The sequence below is a fragment of the Podarcis melisellensis genome (assembly GCF_964234715.1).
Source record: "Podarcis melisellensis genome assembly, chromosome: 11".
In the NCBI taxonomy this organism is placed as follows: Eukaryota; Metazoa; Chordata; class Lepidosauria; order Squamata; family Lacertidae; genus Podarcis; species Podarcis melisellensis.
In genome coordinates, this window is record NC_138543.1 from 42,905,115 (window position 1) to 42,925,339 (window position 20,225).

Here is a 20,225-nt window from a genome sequence, read left to right on the forward strand (position 1 = left end):
GTGAGAAGCCAGGAGAAGAAAGGAGGGTCCACCACTTTCTGCAGGTAGCAAGGTTTAAGACCTTTTTTTGAGAGAGGACTCTGTGCGTTCTTTTTCTTTCTCTGTTTTTATTTAGCTTAGTTTCTTATTGTATTATGTAAAAGCTTTAATAAAATATTATGGAGGGAAAAGAGATGGCAGAAACTGTCATTATCTGAATGACCACAGGTTCCCCAGCCCTCTCTAACTGCTCTACAGCACTGTTTTAAGCACTGTGATCCGTTCGAAAGCACGTCAAAGTGCAAGTAGATAAATAGGTACCGCTCCGGAGGGAAGGTAAACAGCGTTTCCATGTGCTGCTCTGGTTCGCCAGAAGAGGCTAAGATATGCTGGCCACATGACCCGGAAGCCGTACGCCGGCTCCCTTGGCCAATAAAGCGAGATGAGCGCCGCAACTCCAGAGTCGGTCACGACTGGACCTAATGGTCAGGGGTCCCTTTACCTTTACCTTATACCTTTTCTTAATATTGCATCATGCCTCTGAAGAAGGATTCACATTCAAAACACATTGGACTCAAAAACCATAAAATGTAGAATGTACTTACCCTGGGATTAAAGGCCAGCATCTGAGAGTCATTAGGATCAACTACAGAAGGATATGGCTCAAAAATGACAACTTTCCTGGGTGATTCCAATGCAGAGCGGCACATGGAGACCAACAAGTCTACAACCTGGAGATAAAAATGGAAACATGCACAGTCTCTCTTTCTCTCTTTTTGCGAGAAATAATATCTTTGGCACTTTCCCCCATGGCTGATTCATCCTTTTTCAGCCTGAGGGATACATTCTCTATTGGGCAACTTCAGGAGGCCATACTCCAGTGGTGAGCATGACCAGAGGGGAACGGGAGCAGAGCAAAGAATGTAAATATATACAATAGACTAGCTTTGCACAGTCTCACACACCCCTCTCTTTCTTCCAATGAAGTAAGCAAGCAGCCTTGTCAGAGTTCAAGGATACATTCCAGACAGGCAAAAACACTTTAGGATAGTAGGGCTGTGGCATGGGAAATACCGTATTTTTTGCTCTATAGGATGCACCGGAGGATAAGATACACCTAGTTTGGGGTGGGGGGGAGGAAACAAGAAGAAAAAATTCTGAACCCCAGAAGCCAGAACAGCAAGAGGGATCTGGCTTCAGGGATAGCCTCTTGCTGTTCTGGCTTCGGGGACAGCCTTTGAAGCCTCCTCAGGGCAGCGGGGTGCCTTCACCCCGCTGCCCTGCGGAGGCTTTGCGCAGTCATCCCCAAGCTAGAATAGCGAGAAGGAGCGCTGCGCAGCGCTTCATCTCCCTGTTCTGGCTTTGGGCTTAGCCACGCAGCCTGCATTGGCTCCATAAGACGCGCACACATTTTCCCTTACTTTCTAGAAGGGAAAATGTGTGTCCTATAGAGTAAAAAATACGGTAGTTGATGCGACTGAGGGGTGGCTATGTCATGATGCACAGCCACCACTGCAGATGGCTAGGAAGTAATACTGCAGCTATCAACTCAGTAGGCCAGTGACATAAGGGGCCAATTGGGTTTCACCCATTTTTTATAAAGCTGCTAGTTCTGGGCTGGCTCCTCACCACATTCCTCAGGGATTCCAATCACTCACTCAACCAATAAGCATAGGGCAGCAAGTTCACACTTCCTGATACACTCATTCACTTAAGTGACTGGATGGTGCCATCACGGAGGTCTTATTCAACAGGACCAGAAACATAGTTGGTGGCAGATCCTGATCACTTGAACAAAGCCCTCTGCATTTGTACAGCTGTTCGTGCAAGGCATTCACTTGCTTGCTTCCAAAACATCACTCTCAGCTAGTGATAAAGTCCTGAGCTGAGAATCTTATCTTTCATAACACATGGAAAGAATGATTCCTCAAAATGTAGCTGTAAACTTACTGTAAAATAATGGCACTCTAAAAGGAGACCATTTCTGAAGAAAGGAGGACTTTAAAATAAATAAATGATTTGACCATGTGATATTAAGATTGATTTCAACTAATTGTAAGATAGAAAAATCACCTGCCAAATATCCTGAAAGTCTAAGTTGCACATATATTATTATTCTGACATGGCACGGAAAGAAATGCATGATTTTGTTCAGAGTCCCTCCCTCTGTCTTTCTATCTTAGATTTAAAATAGTTCACTCACCGAACCCATTTAAAAAAGAAGATGGATTTTGATTAACACTTCCCTCTGGTTCCACCCACAACCCCAGACAGACTCTGACTCATGCCAGTTCTAAAACCTTTATGTTCAGATCTCTGGAGGGAAATAAAAAAATAATGATCCTTCCAATAAGTGAAATAAAAAAGGAAAAACACCAGGAAGAGGAGGCAGATCAAGGCTACATTCATCATCCTCCTTTGCACACTTGGAATGATTGCCACCTTCTAGTTGCCAGTGAACCAGCACACCAGTGCTGCCCAGCAGGAAGACTAAATGCATGAATTGCCAATAAATATGGATTCAAATACCAGCTTAGTCAAAGAACCACTGGGTACCTATTGTCCTTTGGCCCTCCAGATGGTGATGAATTCCAGTTCCCATCATCCCTGGCCATTGGCCATGCTTACCTGGGCTGATGTGAGTTGCAGTTCAGCAACATCTGGGGGACCAGATGTTTTCCACGCCTGCTCCAGGCAAATGTAGACAGATGGTACTTTAAGGTGACTTGACCCACTGAAATTCTAAAACTAGTTTACAAGCTGTTGGGAATCACAGGTGGGGAGAGCACTGTTGTACTCAGGTCCTGCTTGTCTTCTCGTGAGCATCTGGTTGGCCACCGCAAGAACAATGCTAGACTGGATGGATCTTTGGTCTGATGTGTGGGTCTTCTTATGTTGTTATCTAATGTGGTGACCACTATTGTGACAGACCCAATGGCCCAGTTGACTGCTCACCTCTTTTTTAGCCATTTAACAGAGAATCAAAGTCTCCAAAGAGAGCCAGAGAAAAGAACCATCTTGGTGCACATTTATGAATACAGTAAGTGAACAGAGCGAATCTCATGGAGACATTTTGGAGACTACTAAGTCTCTGTGTTTATCTGGGTGTCTGCTGTAGAAACTAGCCGCTCAGCTGTCCTTGCTAGCGTGCTTGAATTCAAAACTGAGATAGTAACCAAGTAACCAAGGTCTTAGCACAGGAAGAGAGAGAGAATGGTTTAAGATTTGAGATTGGGGAAGCAAGACTCATCTGTGCCAGGGCTCTGTTTATCCGCTTGTGTATCAGCTTTAGTATTAAGATGCTGGGAGCAGGGAAATAATCAATCAATGAATGAAATTTTTGATCCATTCTTACTTTTGATCTATTGTGCTGTCCTGTTTTGTTTTATTTATTTTTTTAAATTATTTATGCTTTTCAGGTTTATACATTTCTCTAATTTTTTTCAATAATTTTAACATTTCAAAACTTGACTTCCTTCCCCCTCTTTCTGTGGTTCCTTAAATTTATTTTTAATATATTCTGCATATCCAAAGTTCTATCCTGTTTTATTAACATACAATATTTTAAAAAATATATAATAAAAGGCTAAAATAAGGAAAACGGCCCCTGCTCTTAATTGTCTTGACAATGTGCTTTCTTTATAGAATCAGAGGTGATGGCTTTGATTAGATCTGGAAATTTGGAAAAGAGTAATACTGTAGACTTCCCATCTTCTAGGAAAGGGCTATCACTCAGGCAGGAATTTTTGGTCTTTGACACTACGCCACCATAGAATCACAGAACTACAGAGTTGGAAGGGACCACAAGGCTCATCTAGTCCAACCCCCTGTAATGCAGGAATCTTTTGCCCAACATGGGGCTTGAACCCACAACCCTGATATTCAGAGTCTCATGCTCTACTGACTGAACTATCCAGTCTGGGCTTCTTTCACTCTAACACAGGGTCTGTGGGCACAGGTTGGGCTGTATGTGTGGTCCCCCAGTTCCCAAAAGGCTGGCAACCCCTGTTGTACCCAGAGAGCTCCAAGGGGAGCCTATAGGCAATGGTTCCCATTCCACAAAAATCTGTGCATGTCACTGTGAAGACTTTGAAATCGAAATTCCTTCATCTCTCTACTCAGCCATGAAGTTTATTGGGTAACTTCTCTGTCTAACCTCTCTCTTAGGGCTGTTGTGAAGATAAATTGGGGTGGGCGTTGGGGGTTAGGAGAACCAGCTTGGAAGATACTCTTCATTCCCTGGAGGGTTTTGGATAAAGTGATATTTTCCTAGAAGGGTTGAGGGAAAAAAAAGTCTCAGTCGTTTTCTCAGGAAAACGTCATCTGTGATATTTTGGCTCCGCTCTAAATAACACTGCGTTTAATGTGAGATTTCTTATACTTCAAGTGCAGGCAGAGTTTCAAAAGAATAAAATGAAAGCTTGAACTTTTAACTCAACTTTTCATTTGCTGTAGGGTGAAATTTGAGCACTTCTGAAAATACCAGCTGCTCAGTAAAATCATAGCACCATTAGTCCTCAGTGCTTTGGATGCAACAGGGGGAAAATAAAATGTAGCAAAATGACATGGGATGATGGGAAGATGCTTAATAATAATTGAGCCGGCAGTGCAAACATTATTCATGAGAGTGTATTTGTTTCACTTTACCTGAGCCCCTGTTGCGATTTCATCTGCTGCTTCATTCATCACACCGAGAGTTTGGAAAGCAAATACACACAGCTCCCGTTCACACACGGTAGGCTAAGATCGGGGTGGAAAAAGAGAGAGAGAATCTGCATGAGTTGCATTCATGAAAATTTAGGAAAATGCCCAGCCATATGAAGGCTTGTATACTGCAAGGGCTTCATGGGGTACATACAGGTATATGTCCTTGTTGGGTTAAAAGGCAGGCTATAAAACAACAACAACAACAACAACAACAACAACAGTCTGTCTCTGTAGTTTTTGGAAAAAAGAATGATCATCATTACCACAATCATCATGTTCATTTGTATGGCACTTTCCTACAGAATTCTGCCCCAAGAAGCTCACAACATGTCAGGTGAACCATTACGTGTAACAATTCATGAAATATATACAACAAACAATTAACAGTTATAAAGAATAGTAATATCAAATACAGAAATACAACCCCGTCGATCCATACAGGTTTGTATGAAGCAATGCAAATAACTCAATCTAATTTAACAGCTCAAAACTAAACAGGAGAGAGACTAATGCTTAACACAAAAATAAAAAGTAGTTATACGAAACATCCATAAGGCTCCAGATGATGCTATTTCCAATAATTCAGATCCAAGGTTCAAACTCTGCCTCTCTCACCTGGGATGCTGCAGACACTGTCAGCCTGGCTCTCACCTGGAGGGGCCTTATGACCACTACAGTGGTACCTCGCAAGACAAAATTAATTCGTTCTGCGAGTTTTTTCATTCTGCGAGTTTTTTTGTCTTGCGAAGCACGGATTCCCTGGGTATTAACGGTTTTAAGAAAAAGGAAACAAACTCGCAAGACGTTTTCATCTTGCAAAGCAAGCCCATAGGGAAATTCGTCTTGCGAAGCAACTCAAAAAATGAAAAACTTTCGTCTTGCGAGCTTTTCATCTTACGAGGCATTCGTCTTGTGAGGTACCACTGTATTATCATGGGCTCTCACTCCACACAGAGGCCAACAACTTTCCTTCCACATTCTCCCACCAATCAGCACAGAACCATGGAATAAACGTCATTGCAGCAGTGTCCTAGGCCTCTGAGCCTTGGGAAATGTACTGTAGCTCCTAGATGACCCATAGTAAGGACACAGTGTTTAATGAATGCCAGAGACTGCAGTAGGCTAACTGTAACTGAGACTTTTTTGTCCAAAAGCATCTATGAACCAACCCTAAGAAAATCACTAAGAGCAGAGCCACATCAGAGCTACTATTCCCAGCATGCTTGACAAACTACAGTTCCCAGTATGCTTTGTGAGAAGGCATGTGCTTTAAATGTGTGTTGAATGTGCTTATGTGTGGTGTGGATCTGCCGTGCTTCAGTCCTCCATTCTAGTTTCACTTTCCGTGCCATTCCATAAAAAGTAATGCCTGCCCATTCGGAATCCCATTTCACCACAGGCTGCATTTACTGAGCCTTCCTGGCAATATAGATAATTATTTCTGCTGGTTTCCTTCATTGGCAGAACCTTGATTAAAGCAGAGGCACTTCCAAGTTTCCTGTTCAACTTCTCAGCTACTTGTAAAACTATGCTCTGGAGACGGAAAACACTCCATGACTTATCCTGCCAATGCATTTATGCCTTTGGCTGCCGTCAGGATAACTGACAAATCCGTCTAACTCTGATCTGGGGGTCACTCTCGGCAGAAATGAAAACCAAACAAGAAAGTGTGCCAAGTGTTGGAAGAAATAAGGGATTTGCTCTAAGAAAAATAAATTTTAAAAACTGCATCCCTGGCTGCACAGATGTCCGTACCAGCAGATTCCCCTTGCATTTTGAGAGCATCTAAGCCATTTTGTTTGCAGGAACTTTTCCCCTCCTCTCTGTCTCTCTTTACCTCAATGACTGCACGATGACTACAACACTGAAATATTTTCACAGAGATTGCTTTAGAAAAGCCATCATCTTTCAAGACCTATACGGCATCAGTCATTTGATTTATCTCATCTGCCGTGCTACATTGAATTAGGCAGCAGATGAAGCTGAACACCATCCAATTCACTGTAGCATGGCACTCTAGTAACAGAAGAAGAAGTGTGTTTATTACCTCCAGCGGTGCTCCGTGCGCACACTTTATTTAGGTGCCTCAGGCATACAATCAGTTACTCTGCATTTGGCCCATGTGCTTCAGTGGGTCCAGTTCTGAAATTATCACCCTGGACAAGATATTTTGGCACCTGAGGCAAGCTGCAATGTCATGCTCTGTGTGAAGGGATGATGGGAGCGATAACCCACCGACAAAACGGTGCTTCCACCAGGGAAGAAAGGGTGAGTGAAGATCTACATTGGGAACGGGGGGGGGGGGGGAGAGACAAGCAGTGCCTCTTGATCCCCAAGATACCGCTGTAGAGGCGGCATGGAGGTGGTACAGAAAATATTGGTTTAATGTGTAGAAATCTTTCCTATTCAGTTTAAGAAGTTTATGGAAACTTCTCTGTGTGATACAAGCTGGTGCAAGCTGGAAGTTTCTAGCTGACAAGTTAGTTTCCATTCTGCCTGGAAACAAACTGAAGGTTCCTGATGTTTGGGTTATTCCTTCAGAAAAGCTGAGTTAAGCTTGTTCAAACTGGTCCTGTTATCTTTCTCTCTCAAGGTCATGCTCTGGACTATAAGAACAGGGCAGAAGGAGCCTGGGTTTCTACTTACTGTCTCTCTTTCCTTGTTGGTTCTCTCTACTTAGTTCCTGTGTGGGAACTAAGTATGTTTAAGTGCTAAGTGTCAGCGGCGTAGCTAGCTACTCGAGTGCCGGGTGCTGCGCGGCCAGCGGCCAGGAGTGGGGTGAACCACCCATGGGTGCTGGGTGCGCTGCGTGGAGCCTCTCTGCTGCCTCCCATTCAGCTGTAGGGTGGCAGAGGGAGAGGCGGAGGGCAGACGCAAGTCCATGCTGCCATTTTATGCAGCGCAGAGCCTGCAGGCACCCAAGCCACCACATCACTCCCAACAGAGACGCATGGCTCGGGCACGCTGCAGGCTCCATGGTATGTGCCAGGCCCCACAGTGTGGCACCCAGTACCAGCCATGTTTCGTTACGTTTGTTGACTGAACTAAAAATTCTGTGAGCCCAAATTACTATTATGAGTATTCATAAAAACTCATAGTTTTGTCATTTTGTCATCCCCTCAGTGATGACACCCAGGGCGACCCACAGCCCCACACCCCCTTCCTCCGTCACTGCTCTAGATCATTATGGAGCAAAACTATGACAGGGGATGCTAAGGAGGCAGCGGACCTGGCTTCCAATGAGTGCCATTGCAGTAGCAGCAGCAGGCAATGTGCTCCTTGATGGACAGATCTGCCGACCCTGTGAATCCTGCTGCCCGAGGTGGTCTCCCTGCCTTGCCTCATGGGTGGGCCTGCCCCGGCCTTGAGGGATTGTCCCCTAAACATGGATGGCTAACAACCCTGGGAGACAGAATGGTGGTAGGACTAGCCCAACATTTAAGGGAAAGGCCGTAGCTAAGGGAGATGCAGCTAAGGAAAGCTTCACCTGCTAAAAATCTCTTTTACACAACTCACAAAGTGGACATGTGTCTGGCTTTAAAGAGGATGATCCTCATTTGGGGAGAAGCCCCTTCTTGAAGGGCTGTCCATCCACAGTTAACAGCAGGCTGAGCAGGCAGACAGGTTACCTGGTTGTAGCGTAAGATTGCATCTCTTTAAATTCTAGCAATTAATTCCAGATTTGCATCTATAAATATAAATTAGCATCTGGATGTTTTATTTCTTTTATTAGCTGATTCAAATGCAGCTATTAACAATAGCAACAGATCACATTCTTTAAATTCTAGTATTTATTTTCAAATTAATTGCATCTATAAACTAAGCATCTGCATGGGATTTTTTTTTTCTATTTGTTGATTCAAATACAACTGATAATGACAGTAATGACAGATCACGTTCTTGACAAATGGGAGTGTTACAATCATCCAGAACGCAACCTGTTACTATTGTCGTAAGTTAAATTTGTACGAACAAATAACATAAATCCATAGAAAGCATACGCATATTTTATGTTTTAAAAATTGTCAACTTTTGCTCTGTTTTTTGGTAATTCGTTTTTGGGTGATGTGTAAGTTTGCATACTGGATTCAAGATGCAGGAGCCCAAATTTGCATCTGCTTTGAACACAAGATACCAGAGTTGATCCCAGGCATTTCCAGTTAAAAGGTCAGGTAGCAGCAGCTGGTGACAGCTAACATACTGCATTAGACCCTAGACATTCAATGTAAATAGACCTGGGCTAGATGGGCTGATTTGGTACACAGCAGTTTCATATATAGGCAGGTTAAAGAGTGGCATTTGGCAGGTTGGAAATGGCCCACTGGTGTTGCACTGATGGAGGCAGTAGATAATTTATTATTTTAAACACACTCTGGGATCCATTTGGGTTCTCTGTCCCTGATCTCAACAGTCAATATGTAGGAGCTAAAAGAGGCAAACCATGCAATGCAGGGAGATTGCAAGGGGGAGTTATTCTTTGCAATCACCCTGAATTCCCCCAATGCCAGCAGTAAGATCGGCCAGGGCCTTCTTGATAATGGCCTCATTGTTATGGAAAGCTTTTCCTGCAACAATTCTGCTAGGCCGCTGAAGGTCAGCTTTTAAAATGAGGCCCTCAAAACTTATTTATTTCAGGCTGCTTTTGTCTGAAAATATTCCTGTAAATCTTGTTTTACGTGACCCTGAGCTGTTTATTTATTGATATTCTTCTAGTATTGCTTGGATGTACACTCCAGGTATTTCTAGACTAAAGTAAAGGGACCCCTGACCATTAGGTCCAGTCGTGACTGACTCTGGGGTTGCGGCGCTCATCTCGCTTTATTGGCCGAGGGAGCTGGCATACAGCTTCCAGGTCATGTGGCCAGCATGACTAAGCTGCTTCTGGCGAACCAGAGCAGCGCATGGAAACGCCGTTTACCTCCTTGCCGGAGCGGTACCTATTTATCTACTTGCACTTTGACATGCTTTTGAACTGTTAGGTTGGCAGGAGCAGGGACCAAGCAACGGGAGCTCACCCCGTAGCAGGGATTCAAACCGCTGACCTTCTGATTGGCAAGCCCTATGCTCTGTGGCTTAGACCACAGTGCCACCCGCTAGACTACAACACCCATAAGCCCCAGCCACCATGCCTAGTGGTCAGGGATGAAGAGATTGCTGCCCAAAACACCAGGTTGGGGATGGCTGGTTTAGATCTATGAGGCTAAAGTGCTCTCTCCCAAGTAATATGTACAAATTTGATATATATTTTTAATGTTAGGTATAAATCATTTTTTGTGTATACCATTTTATGAACACATGGGCAGCTCACAAGTACAATCAGCTCCATTTCAGGAATGCAATGGATGATCTGAACCCAAACAGGTCAATGTGAAACTTTTCTGTTCCCGCAACCACAGTAAATGAGGCCAGCTACTTTGTTTTTTCTATACTACATACATTGCACCGCGAATGCTTCTAGGTGGTTTTCTCACAGTCTCAGCCATTCATCACGAACATGCAATGCAATCCAAAATACAATGCTAGATAAAAGCTACATTGTGTTGGGCAATCAATCTAAACACGCACGCGCCACATGACAGTAACAAAACCAGCAGCAATAATCAGGCAGCGAGGGGAAAAGTCTAGCTATTGCTTCCCAAAAGCTCAAAAGGATAACTTTGTTTTAACTTGGTGCCTAAAAGATAGAAGAGCAGACACAAAACAACTGTCTTTCAATAGTGTCCCATGACTGGGGTGCCACTGCAAAGAAGGTCTTCTCCCTGATACTTATCCACTTTAGCTCAGTGATGACCTCAGAAATTGGGAAGGTTTGTTTGGGAAGGAGGAAATCTTCCAGTATTTTGGTCTCAGGCATTTGGGGGCTGGGGCTGATAGAAGTTGGAGTTCAACCATATATGGGAGGCCACAAGTCAAAACCGGTACTTTGAATTGTGGCCAGAAACACAGTGGGTTTGAAAGAGAGGCACATTCAGTACAATGGAGCCCAGTAAACAACTCAATCATCAGTTTCTTTTGTTAATTATCCCACTGGCCACATAATACTGTAAGGTGGGATGGAGAGAGGAAAGTACTTAGATTGTGCAAGAAAGTATTGAATATACATAATCCAGGCATGTCCAAAGTCCATTTCGGGGCCCTAATCCAGCCCACTGGTTGGTTTAATCTGGCCCCTGTGGCAGTTTATTTGTTTATTTACTGGGGTAAAATCCTTTAAAAAAGCTCAATCTTAAAGAAAGCTCATCTTCAATCCTAAAAAAAGGTCAACAACTTTGGTTGGCCCTCACACACGTTCACTTCATCAAATCTGGCCCTCTTTGAAAAAAGTTTGGACACCCCTGAGTCATATTCGAACTGTTCAAGTGTCCATTCTTTGTGGGACCTGAGGAAATCGCCTTCTCAATTTTTTCATTAGAGCTGTCCCATTCTTCAGACTTCAGCTCCCTCTCCAACATCTCTAGAACATCAGCCTCTTGGTAGGCCACAGCTAGTCTTATCCCTAGTGTCCATCAACGTTAATACATGTACATCCAAAGTAGCCAATATGGCAGTCTCCTGCTGTTGGTGGTCTACAATTCCCATCATTCTCAGCCATCACAGTCCATAGGCAGGCATGATGGGAGCACCCCAACATCTGGGGAGCACCACATTGGCTCCCCTGATCCACATGAACACTAAAGAAGCCTCATAAATAAGCCCACAAAAATTACTAGTCTGCCATTTTTAAAAAACTAGAATGGTAACAGGCTAATGGGGCAGGAGTTTCCTACCAAGTGGATTGGCAGAAAAGGGCAGAACTATGACAGAATTCCTGTCCTCCACTGGTCTCATGGAAACCATACAGAGTGACCACTCGCCTATACGGAATTCCATTGAGATGGGTAGCTGAGTTAGTCTGGATGAATGGTTAAATATCTGCTCACAGTATGCAAATTATGGCTCTTACATTGCACACACTGAAGTTTCTGAGTTCTGTTTTGAATTGCTGGTTTTTCTAATTTACCTTGAATCAAAATAGCACACACTGGCTTTGCTTTTTCAATCCCTGCAGGGCAGGCGATTGCACAGCAAACAAATGCAGCATACAGGACGCTAAGCCTTCAACAATCTGTATTTCTGAAAGGGGGTGAGTTTCATAACAAGGCAATGTGCTCCAAGCGTGTCTCTGTTTTCGCATGTGAAACATTGGCAGTGATGTGACATTCGTTCAATGATATGCTGGACAGCAGGAGGGCAAGATATCCCGGCCACAAAGGCATGTGCTAATTTATAGCCTTCTGATTCTCTTTCCATTAAACACAGACACACAAAGTTCCAATCCTATCGGAGGAAGTGATCCAATTTATCCTGTTAATTTCTCAAAGCTTTTATGAAGCTCAGACGAGGAATGATTACAAGGACACTAATAAGGCTAGGACATAACTGGCACTCCAAAGTATACTATTGATCTAAAAATAGTGTAGCGAAAGGAACGGTAATCTCATAGCGACTGTCATTAAGAAAGAAAAAGGAAGCATTAACAGTTTTCCGAGTTCTGCTTAAGAAAGTTTTTGCAGTGGGTATCAGCCTTGAAGGCAATCCCCTTTCTGTTCCTTAGCTATGAGGACATTTTCTTCATGAGACGAATAGAGGAAACTATATTCAAGTTACCGCCCAAAGTTAAGAAGAGTAGGATTGTCCCCCCAGCTTAGTTTGCCCTCTGTGCTATAGAACTAAGAGGTTTCTTCAAATTTCCCTGCATTTATTTTTCTTTTTTGTGTAGAAATGTTTTATATATATGGTACTACTCATTTTCTTAATGATGAAAATTCAGCTTCATTGTCTTTGGGTGAGGGGGAAGTAGTTTGTTGCATTTATTTATTACATTTTTATCCCACTCTTCCTGCAATAAGCTAGGAGGTGGCATACCCTCTCTCCATGTTGCAGCAACCCTGAGAGGTAGACAAGGTTGAGGGGCAGGGAGGGACTGGCCCAAGGCAATCTGAACCCTGGTCTCCCAGGTCCTAGTCCAACCCTGTCTCAACATGACACCACAGTTTCGAAAACGTGCTTGAGAATCTAGTTTCTACACACACTCAAAACACCATTCTCTATCCCCCATCCAAGCAAGCAAGTTATTATCAGGTTTCAAGGACACATTCCAGCCAGGCCAAAATATTTGGAGTGCAAAGCAGGGCAGCCACTGAGGGTTGTGGTCTGGGGAGGTTTCTGGGGGCCATACAGGGAGCCCCAGAGAGCTGCATTTGGCCCTCGACCCTGATGTTTACCACCACTGCACTACAGCATGAAAATTACATTTGAATCTTCCAGATTCTGAAAGTGCATCCCCATCATTATGCCAGAAGCGCCATAAAACAGCCCAAGTGCATAAGAGCTGGAGGCTACAAATTCAGATAAAATGTTTTGACATTGGATTTGCCTTTCCCTTTTGCCTTCAAAGCATCGGATGGGGGGAGGAGGGGGAAAACTCTCCCAGCAGAAGAGAAAAATGCTGCCTAGATGCAACTTTGCAAAAGTGAGATTCTTTCTCTGAAATGCGAGGACTAAAAGCAGGGCAGAAGAGAAGCCTTGTCTCTCAGCCCTCAGTGCTCTTCTCTGCCCCGCACCCTCGCCTTCCTGTGCTTTGCGGTGACATCCTGCATCTCATCCCAAGACAGGCTGTGCAAAGTTTGCACAAGCCAGCCAGCAGTGAAGAATGATAGAAGTTGGAACAGGCCGTGAGGGTCATCTAGCCCAGTCCACTACAATGCTAGAATCTCAACAAAAGCATCCATGGCAGGTAGCCATCCAACCTCCACTTAAAATCCTCAAATGCAAGAGAGTCCAACACCTTCTGAGGGAGTCCGAGGAAGAAGACAAAGACTGAAATGACTACACTTTCCAGACACTGGATTTCAAATATGCTGAATAGTATGTTTTCCGACAATAGAAACAGAAACAATTTGGGAAATAAGTCGGGGGGGGGGGAGCAGAGGTCCAGATGAGAAGGAAAATGTCTCACTAGAGCAGAGGTTCTCAACCCACCTGGGGACCCACATGTTGAGAACCGCTGCACTAGAGGTTGACCATTTCAATAATTAGACTGAATTGCAAAGGATGGCATTTTGCTGGCAAACAGCAATTTTGAAGTAGTTGGAATCTCAAGACAAGTTCATCTGCCTGATCTGGATTGGGGACCCAGACCCGTTTCCTGGCAAAAAACAACAACAAACTAACCCACATCTCCCTCCATTTGGTGCTATTTGCCCTGGAAATAAAAAAAAAAAAAAACTTTTAAGGGCAAATGTGAGATGGGAGGATTGGTAGGAAACAAGTGTGGAGTCCTGATCCAGATTTAAAACATATTCTGGATAGGGGCTTCAGGGCTGCTATTCCTTCATAATAAAAAGTGTGTCTACTGTAACATGTAGCATGGTGCTTTTATCACAGATAAAAGCAAGTTTAAAACTCCACTGTGACCTTCCTTCAACTTTTCTTGCATTAGTGGCCACAGAGCAATTTGGGATTGCAGGAGAGTTGTGCTGATCTAGACCCAGACCCATTTATTTTTTATTTAAGGGAAATTCAGACAGGAGCTTCTGTGGTAGCGGTAAAGCAGTGGAACATCTAGATTGTGCCAACAACGGAAAACAGTGATCACCAGCTGCTAAACAGTCTATCATTCACAATGGGCAACAATGAAATGTCGTCGCAGAAAGGTTAGCATTTTGCAATTAAGCTGATGTGTAGTTCTGCCAGCTATAACCCCTTGAGATTCTCAAGGGCTTGTTAAGAATAGATAGATAGATAGACAGATAGATGATAGATAGATGATAGATAGATTAGATAGATATAGAGATGATAGATAGATATAGATAGATAGATGATAGATAGATAGATGATAGATAGATAGATAGATGATAGATAGATGATAGATAGATAGATAGATAGATAGATGATAGGCGATAGATAGAGCATTTGAAGGGCTTCAAATCAGTGATTTAATAAGACACAAAACAACCCTGTAATGTAGGTTAGTTTTCATCTGTCCATATTACAGATTCGAAAGGGAACATAGGAAGTTACCCTATACCAAGTCAGACCACAGGTCCATCTTTTTACCTCAGTATTGTCAGTCTAGGCAGACTGGCTGTGGGTTTCCTGGGTTTCTGACAGGGATCTCTCACTGTCTTACCTGGAGATGTCAGGGATTGAACTTGTAACATCTGTGTCATGCTCCTAAAGCTAAAGGCAGAAACTAAAAGAGAGTGACTTGCTGAGGAGGCAACTGAGCTGATTTCTATGCAAGTTTATAGTTCAAATACATGGCTGTCAAACTACATTGACTCTCCTCTACAATGCATATCTTGACACATTTCGTTCATTTCTAATATTATTTAATTAAAAGGTCAGATGATTCCATTTTTTAAAAAAGATCAACTCAAAAGGAGTTGCTGATTGCTCTGAAGATTTCTTTTAAAAAAATCCAATTATTTTAAATAAAACTATTTTAAAATACTTTAAAAATGACAACCACACTCTGTGAGAGGGGGATGTCAATTATGAGAGTGCATCATTTAATAATATAGTATGCTTATTCTTCAAAACTCCTCCCCCTCCAATTTTACACATTTCTCCTCTAAATGTTTCCTTGGAAGTAAGCCTCAATGAGTTCAAGGCAGCTTACTTGTGGGTAAGTAGCACCATATTTCAAGAAACTGGATTGTGATCAGAGGAAGGTGATCGAGGTGATCGAGATTCCTATGCACAATGGTTGAAGGAGTTGGGGATGTTTAGCTTGGAAAAGCAAGGATTAAGAGGCGACGTGATAGAGATCTTCTTTTGAACTAAGTTCCTATGAGCTTCATTGCCAACCTTCCTGCTTCTTTGACATTAATGGGAAGGTGGGGGGGGGGGGAAATAGTCAGAGATTTCAACAGAAGGTGGCACTCTAGAGGAGAGTTTGCAAGTTGATGGAGAAAGCATTGAGGCATATTCCTGCGCCCCCCCCCCCCCGCTTACTGAAAAGTTCCATCAGCCTATCTGGTATACCATTCATGCTAATGCCTGAGACATAGGTTGTTGCTGGTGCTGTTTTGAACTATTCCAAATATGCCTTTTTTGCTAGGTAAATTATTCAGAAATCATGCAGAAGAACTTTAGCAAACAGAACATACATAATTTAAGGAGACTGAGAGGGCAGATTCACTGTGTCACGACACTAACCGTCACGATGACCTCCTTTTCTTAAATAGTTCAGCATCTTTAGTTAGCAGCATTTTTCTTTAGAGTATCTCAAGGAACAGGTGATAACATACCGGAGAAGGGCCTTCGCTCAGTGGAACAACCTCTGCTTTGCATACAAAAGGTCCCAGGTTCAATCTCTGGCATAGGGCTGCTGAGAATATTCCACACCCCAAATCCCAGAGAACTGCTGCTATTAAGTGTAGGCTAGATGGATGGTATGGCTTGGAAGAAAGCAGCTTCCTATACTCCTATACTCCAATACTTTGGCCACCTCATGAGAAGAGAAGACTCCCTGGAAAAGACCCTGATGTTGGGAAAGATGGAGGGCACAAGGAGAAGGGGACGACATGGTTGGACAGTGTTCTTGAAGCTACCAGCATGAGTTTGACCAAACTGTGGGAGGCAGTGGAAGACAGGAGTGCCTGGCGTGCTCTGGTCCATGGGGTCACAAAGAGTCAGACATGACTAAATGGCTAAACAACAACAACAACAACAATACTCCTATGGGTTCTGTCAGTACAGCTTATTCTGGGCTAAAGTGTCTGAGGATCTGAACAATATGTGGAAGCTTCAAATGGTTGCAATGTTAAGAGAACTGTTCCCTAGAACCAGGGCCGGCCCACCCATGAGGCAAGGTAGGGTGTCTGCCTCAGGCAGCAGGATCTACAGGGGCAGCAGATCCAGCTTCCAAGGAATGCATTACTCACTGCAGCCACCGCTGCCACAGTGGCAGCAAAAGCTGTGGCATGCTGCATAGAAGCTGGATCTGGCACCTCTTCAGCACTCCCCCCATGCCTCCTCTTTTCTCTTGGAGAATAGGAGGCACTGCTAGTCTGCTCCCACCCTTGTTCTCTGTGTAGAACTTTATTTCTCCCTTGTTCCTAATTGAGATCTTCCCTCCCCTTGTTCCCTGGCGGTGGGGCGGTGGGTGGGGGAAGAGGGGAAATGCACAGCATTTTGGGGTTCACTTCAGACCTGCCTAGAACAGGCATAGGCAAACTCGGCCCTCCAGATGTTTTGGGACTACAACTCCCATCATCCTTAGCTAACAGGACCAGTGGTCAGGGATGATGGGAGTTGTAGTCCCAAAACATCTGGAGGGCTGAGTTTGCCTAGCCTGGCCTAGAATATTAAGGTTGCATTCCATGCATGCCTCTTCTTTGTTATTTATATATTACTATTATTATTAATTAAATTTGTATTATGCCCTTCATCCAAAGATCACAGGGCGGTTCACAACATAAAAATGGAAAACGAAAACACAAAATGCGTAATAAAACCAAACCAAAACAAAGGCATTGTAACCCACAAACACATTTTAAAAGCCACGGGATGTTAATATGTGGATGATTCAGACTTTTATCTAGTGTCATCAGTATGCACATCGTTTCACAGTGTAGCAGAAGCAAAACAAGGTGTCTGCCCTCAGGATCTTACAATCCAAAGCTGCAATCTAACAGAGAGTGCCGCGTGCTTAACTCTACTGAAAACCCAAGAGATATGGGGGAAATATGCGATCTGCTTTTGAAGAGAAAATCAAGTTGGTACAATAAGATATTGCATGTCCTGCCTCCAAGGATAAATTTAGGGCAGTGTGCATTCTGCAAGCATCAGATCATAGATTTCATTTCCTGAATGCCAGCATCTAATGTCTTGAAAACGGAGAATAACTCTCAAAAGTCAAAGTGGAAGGTGGGGGAGGAATCCCTATTTTAAACCAATTGAAGAATTTAGCTTGCTGCAGGTTGTGAGCTACCTTGTTGCAGCATACACAAAGATGGGCTAATGTAATCAGGATAATGCTGGAGAATCGGATCCCATCCTGGCTGCACCCCTTCCTGCCTCTAATCTTGCCCCAAGAGAGTAAGCTCTCCCTGAGCCAATACTCTTATCAGCTATGAAGTTAACACTTGATGGGAGGATGGAAGGCTAACTATGGCTGCATACAAACTATATATTTAAGAACTTTTAAAGCATAACGCCCTCAAAGAATCCTGGGATCATTTACTTATAATTAACAGTAAAAAGTACTAAAACACGTTGACATCTGTGTGGCTGGATGGGCTTCCCTAGTTGGGCCCTCTATGAAAAGAATAGTCCAAGGTTTGGTGCATTCCCAAGTCCAGAGGAAACCCTATCAACTTCTATTGCCACAATTAGCATTTTGTCTCTTTTAAAGGTCAAATCAGATGCCTTTGTCCTTTGCCTTTTTTAGAAAGAAAAAAATAACAATAAATAAATGGCTTGGCCAAGCTCAAATCTGCCACAAGTCTGCATTGTTGTTGTTGTTTAAAGAAAAGCAAGGAGCCAATTTCCTCCCCAATAGCATTTGTTTGCTAGCTCGCTTGCATGCTTGCTTAGGTCCAGCTGTGGATTGTCACCTCGTCAATTCTTAATCTCCTTCATTGTTATTCTGGGATTCCTTTGAAGCTGTTTATCTAAAGGGAGAAGGCAGCCGAGGCCAGCGCTCTCTTTGCTATGTGCTAAGCAGCTGAATGAGAAATACTGACTCCCTGAGGTTCCCCCTCAAAGAGCCATGCCTAACGGGCAGAAAATGAAATGAAAATATCCCGGCAGCTCTGCCTGAATAGAGATGGAGGGTTTTTGTGGTGGTGTGGGGTGCAGTGCTGAGTGGGTGGGGGCACAGTAAGAAATCCACCCTGGATATAATGCTCAGTGTCAGTCTGCTCTTTTTCAGTGGAAGGTTCTGCCTCCCTTCGACTTGCTACCCATGCAAGTTCTTTAGCAAACAGCCTCAAGTTACTCTGGCTGTCCTGAGTGCAAAGGGGAATGGAAACCCAGGTCAATGTTGTCAGCAACCCGCCCCCAGCAGATTTTGGTGGTCAAGGACCAAGGAGAGGTTGCCAGTCATCTAGCTGTGAAGACCAGCAGAGTCCGTGCGGGGTTAGTGTATAGAAGAAGACGAGGAGTTTGGATTTGATATCCCGCTTTATCATCTGAAGGAGTCTCAAAGCAGCTAGCATTCTCCTTTCCCTTCCTCCCCCACAACAAACACTCTGTGAGGTGAATGAGGCTGAGAGACTTCAGAGAAGTGTGACTGGCCCAAGGTCACCCAGCAGCTGCATGTGGAGGAGCGGGGAATCGAACCTGGTTCACCAGATTACAAGTCCATCGCTCTTAACCACTATACCACTCTGGCTCTCTAGGGTAGCTAGCTGAAGGGTGGGGAAAACCTTTTTCAGTCCGAGGGCCACATTCCATTATGGAAAACCTTCTGGGGGCCACATACCAGAGCCAAATGCCAGAGTAGGCAGAGCCATGGATGCGGCGGTGCTTAAGGTTACATTCCAGTCACGCAACAGTCACAAAACGAATACACATAAGAAGAGCCTGTTGGATCAGGCCAACGGCCCATGTAGTACAGCATCCTGTTCTCACAGTGGCCAACCAGGTGCCTGTGGAAGCCTGAAAAGAACAAACACACATCCTGCCTTCCAGAGGATGCTTTTTAGCCAGACACAAGCTGGAAAGGAAAGGGGTGTCCCAAGAGCCAAAACAGACTGTGTACAGTAATGTTCCTTTCCACCACTGCTGATTTGCAGTCAAATGGCTCCGATGGCTCAGTTCTTGTGCCACATTGCACTGGCACAGAGGCCTTCTCCCAATGCCCAAACCTGGATGTAGCCACCATTTTCTCTGGGCAGTGATGGTCAGTATATGCAAGTCCACTTGGCTGCTTATGTCTGCCTCCTTTCCACTCAAATATCTTTCTCTCTCCCCCCTCACTTCTGTCTTTGAGTTAACTTTGCCTAACAATCTCAGCTGTTGCTGTTTTTCTGTGTCTGGCTGGGTAGGAAAAGAGAGGGTGCCTTTTTGCCTTGTGAAACACTTTGCCTTGTGAAACACCGTAGGCTCAGCTTCCTCACTGTTTTTCACTGCTTGTTGAAAACCTTAAAAAAAAAAATCCAAGCTTTTTAAAAATGAATTAGGCATATGTTTAAACTGCTGACCCTGCCCTTTGGTGAGCTTTTTGTGTGATTTTACGCTTTTGTTTATTTATTACATTTCTATCCCCTCCTTTCTTGTAAGAAGCTCACGGTGGCCTCCATGGGTCTTCCCCTCCACGTTTCATCCTCATAGCAACAACCCTGTGAGGTAGGTTAGTCTGAAGGACACTCACTGGCCCAGTTAGCTTCATGGATGGGTGAGGAATTGAGCCTAGTCTGACTCTTAACCACAACAGCACCATGGCCTATATGCTGTAAGCCCCTTGAGTGATGTATTTACACCAGAAGATGGGTGTACATATAAATGCTCTAATAGAAATAAAATAGTATATGTTAGTTCCAAAGGCA

At 43.9% G+C, this 20,225-nt stretch overlaps 1 protein-coding gene across 6 annotated transcripts in view; it reads right to left on the minus strand.

The window, feature by feature from the left end:
- PARP8 (poly(ADP-ribose) polymerase family member 8) overlaps nt 1–20,225 on the minus strand; it is a 173,379-nt gene that overhangs the window by 20,948 nt on the left and 132,206 nt on the right. For all 6 annotated transcript variants that reach the window (XM_081929646.1, XM_081929648.1, XM_081929647.1 and 3 more), the window contains 2 exons: nt 4,627–4,719; nt 585–710 (listed from right to left, as the gene is read on the minus strand). In XM_081929646.1, the coding sequence (XP_081785772.1) occupies nt 585–710; nt 4,627–4,719 (219 nt within the window). The remainder of the gene's footprint in view (nt 1–584; nt 711–4,626; nt 4,720–20,225) is intronic.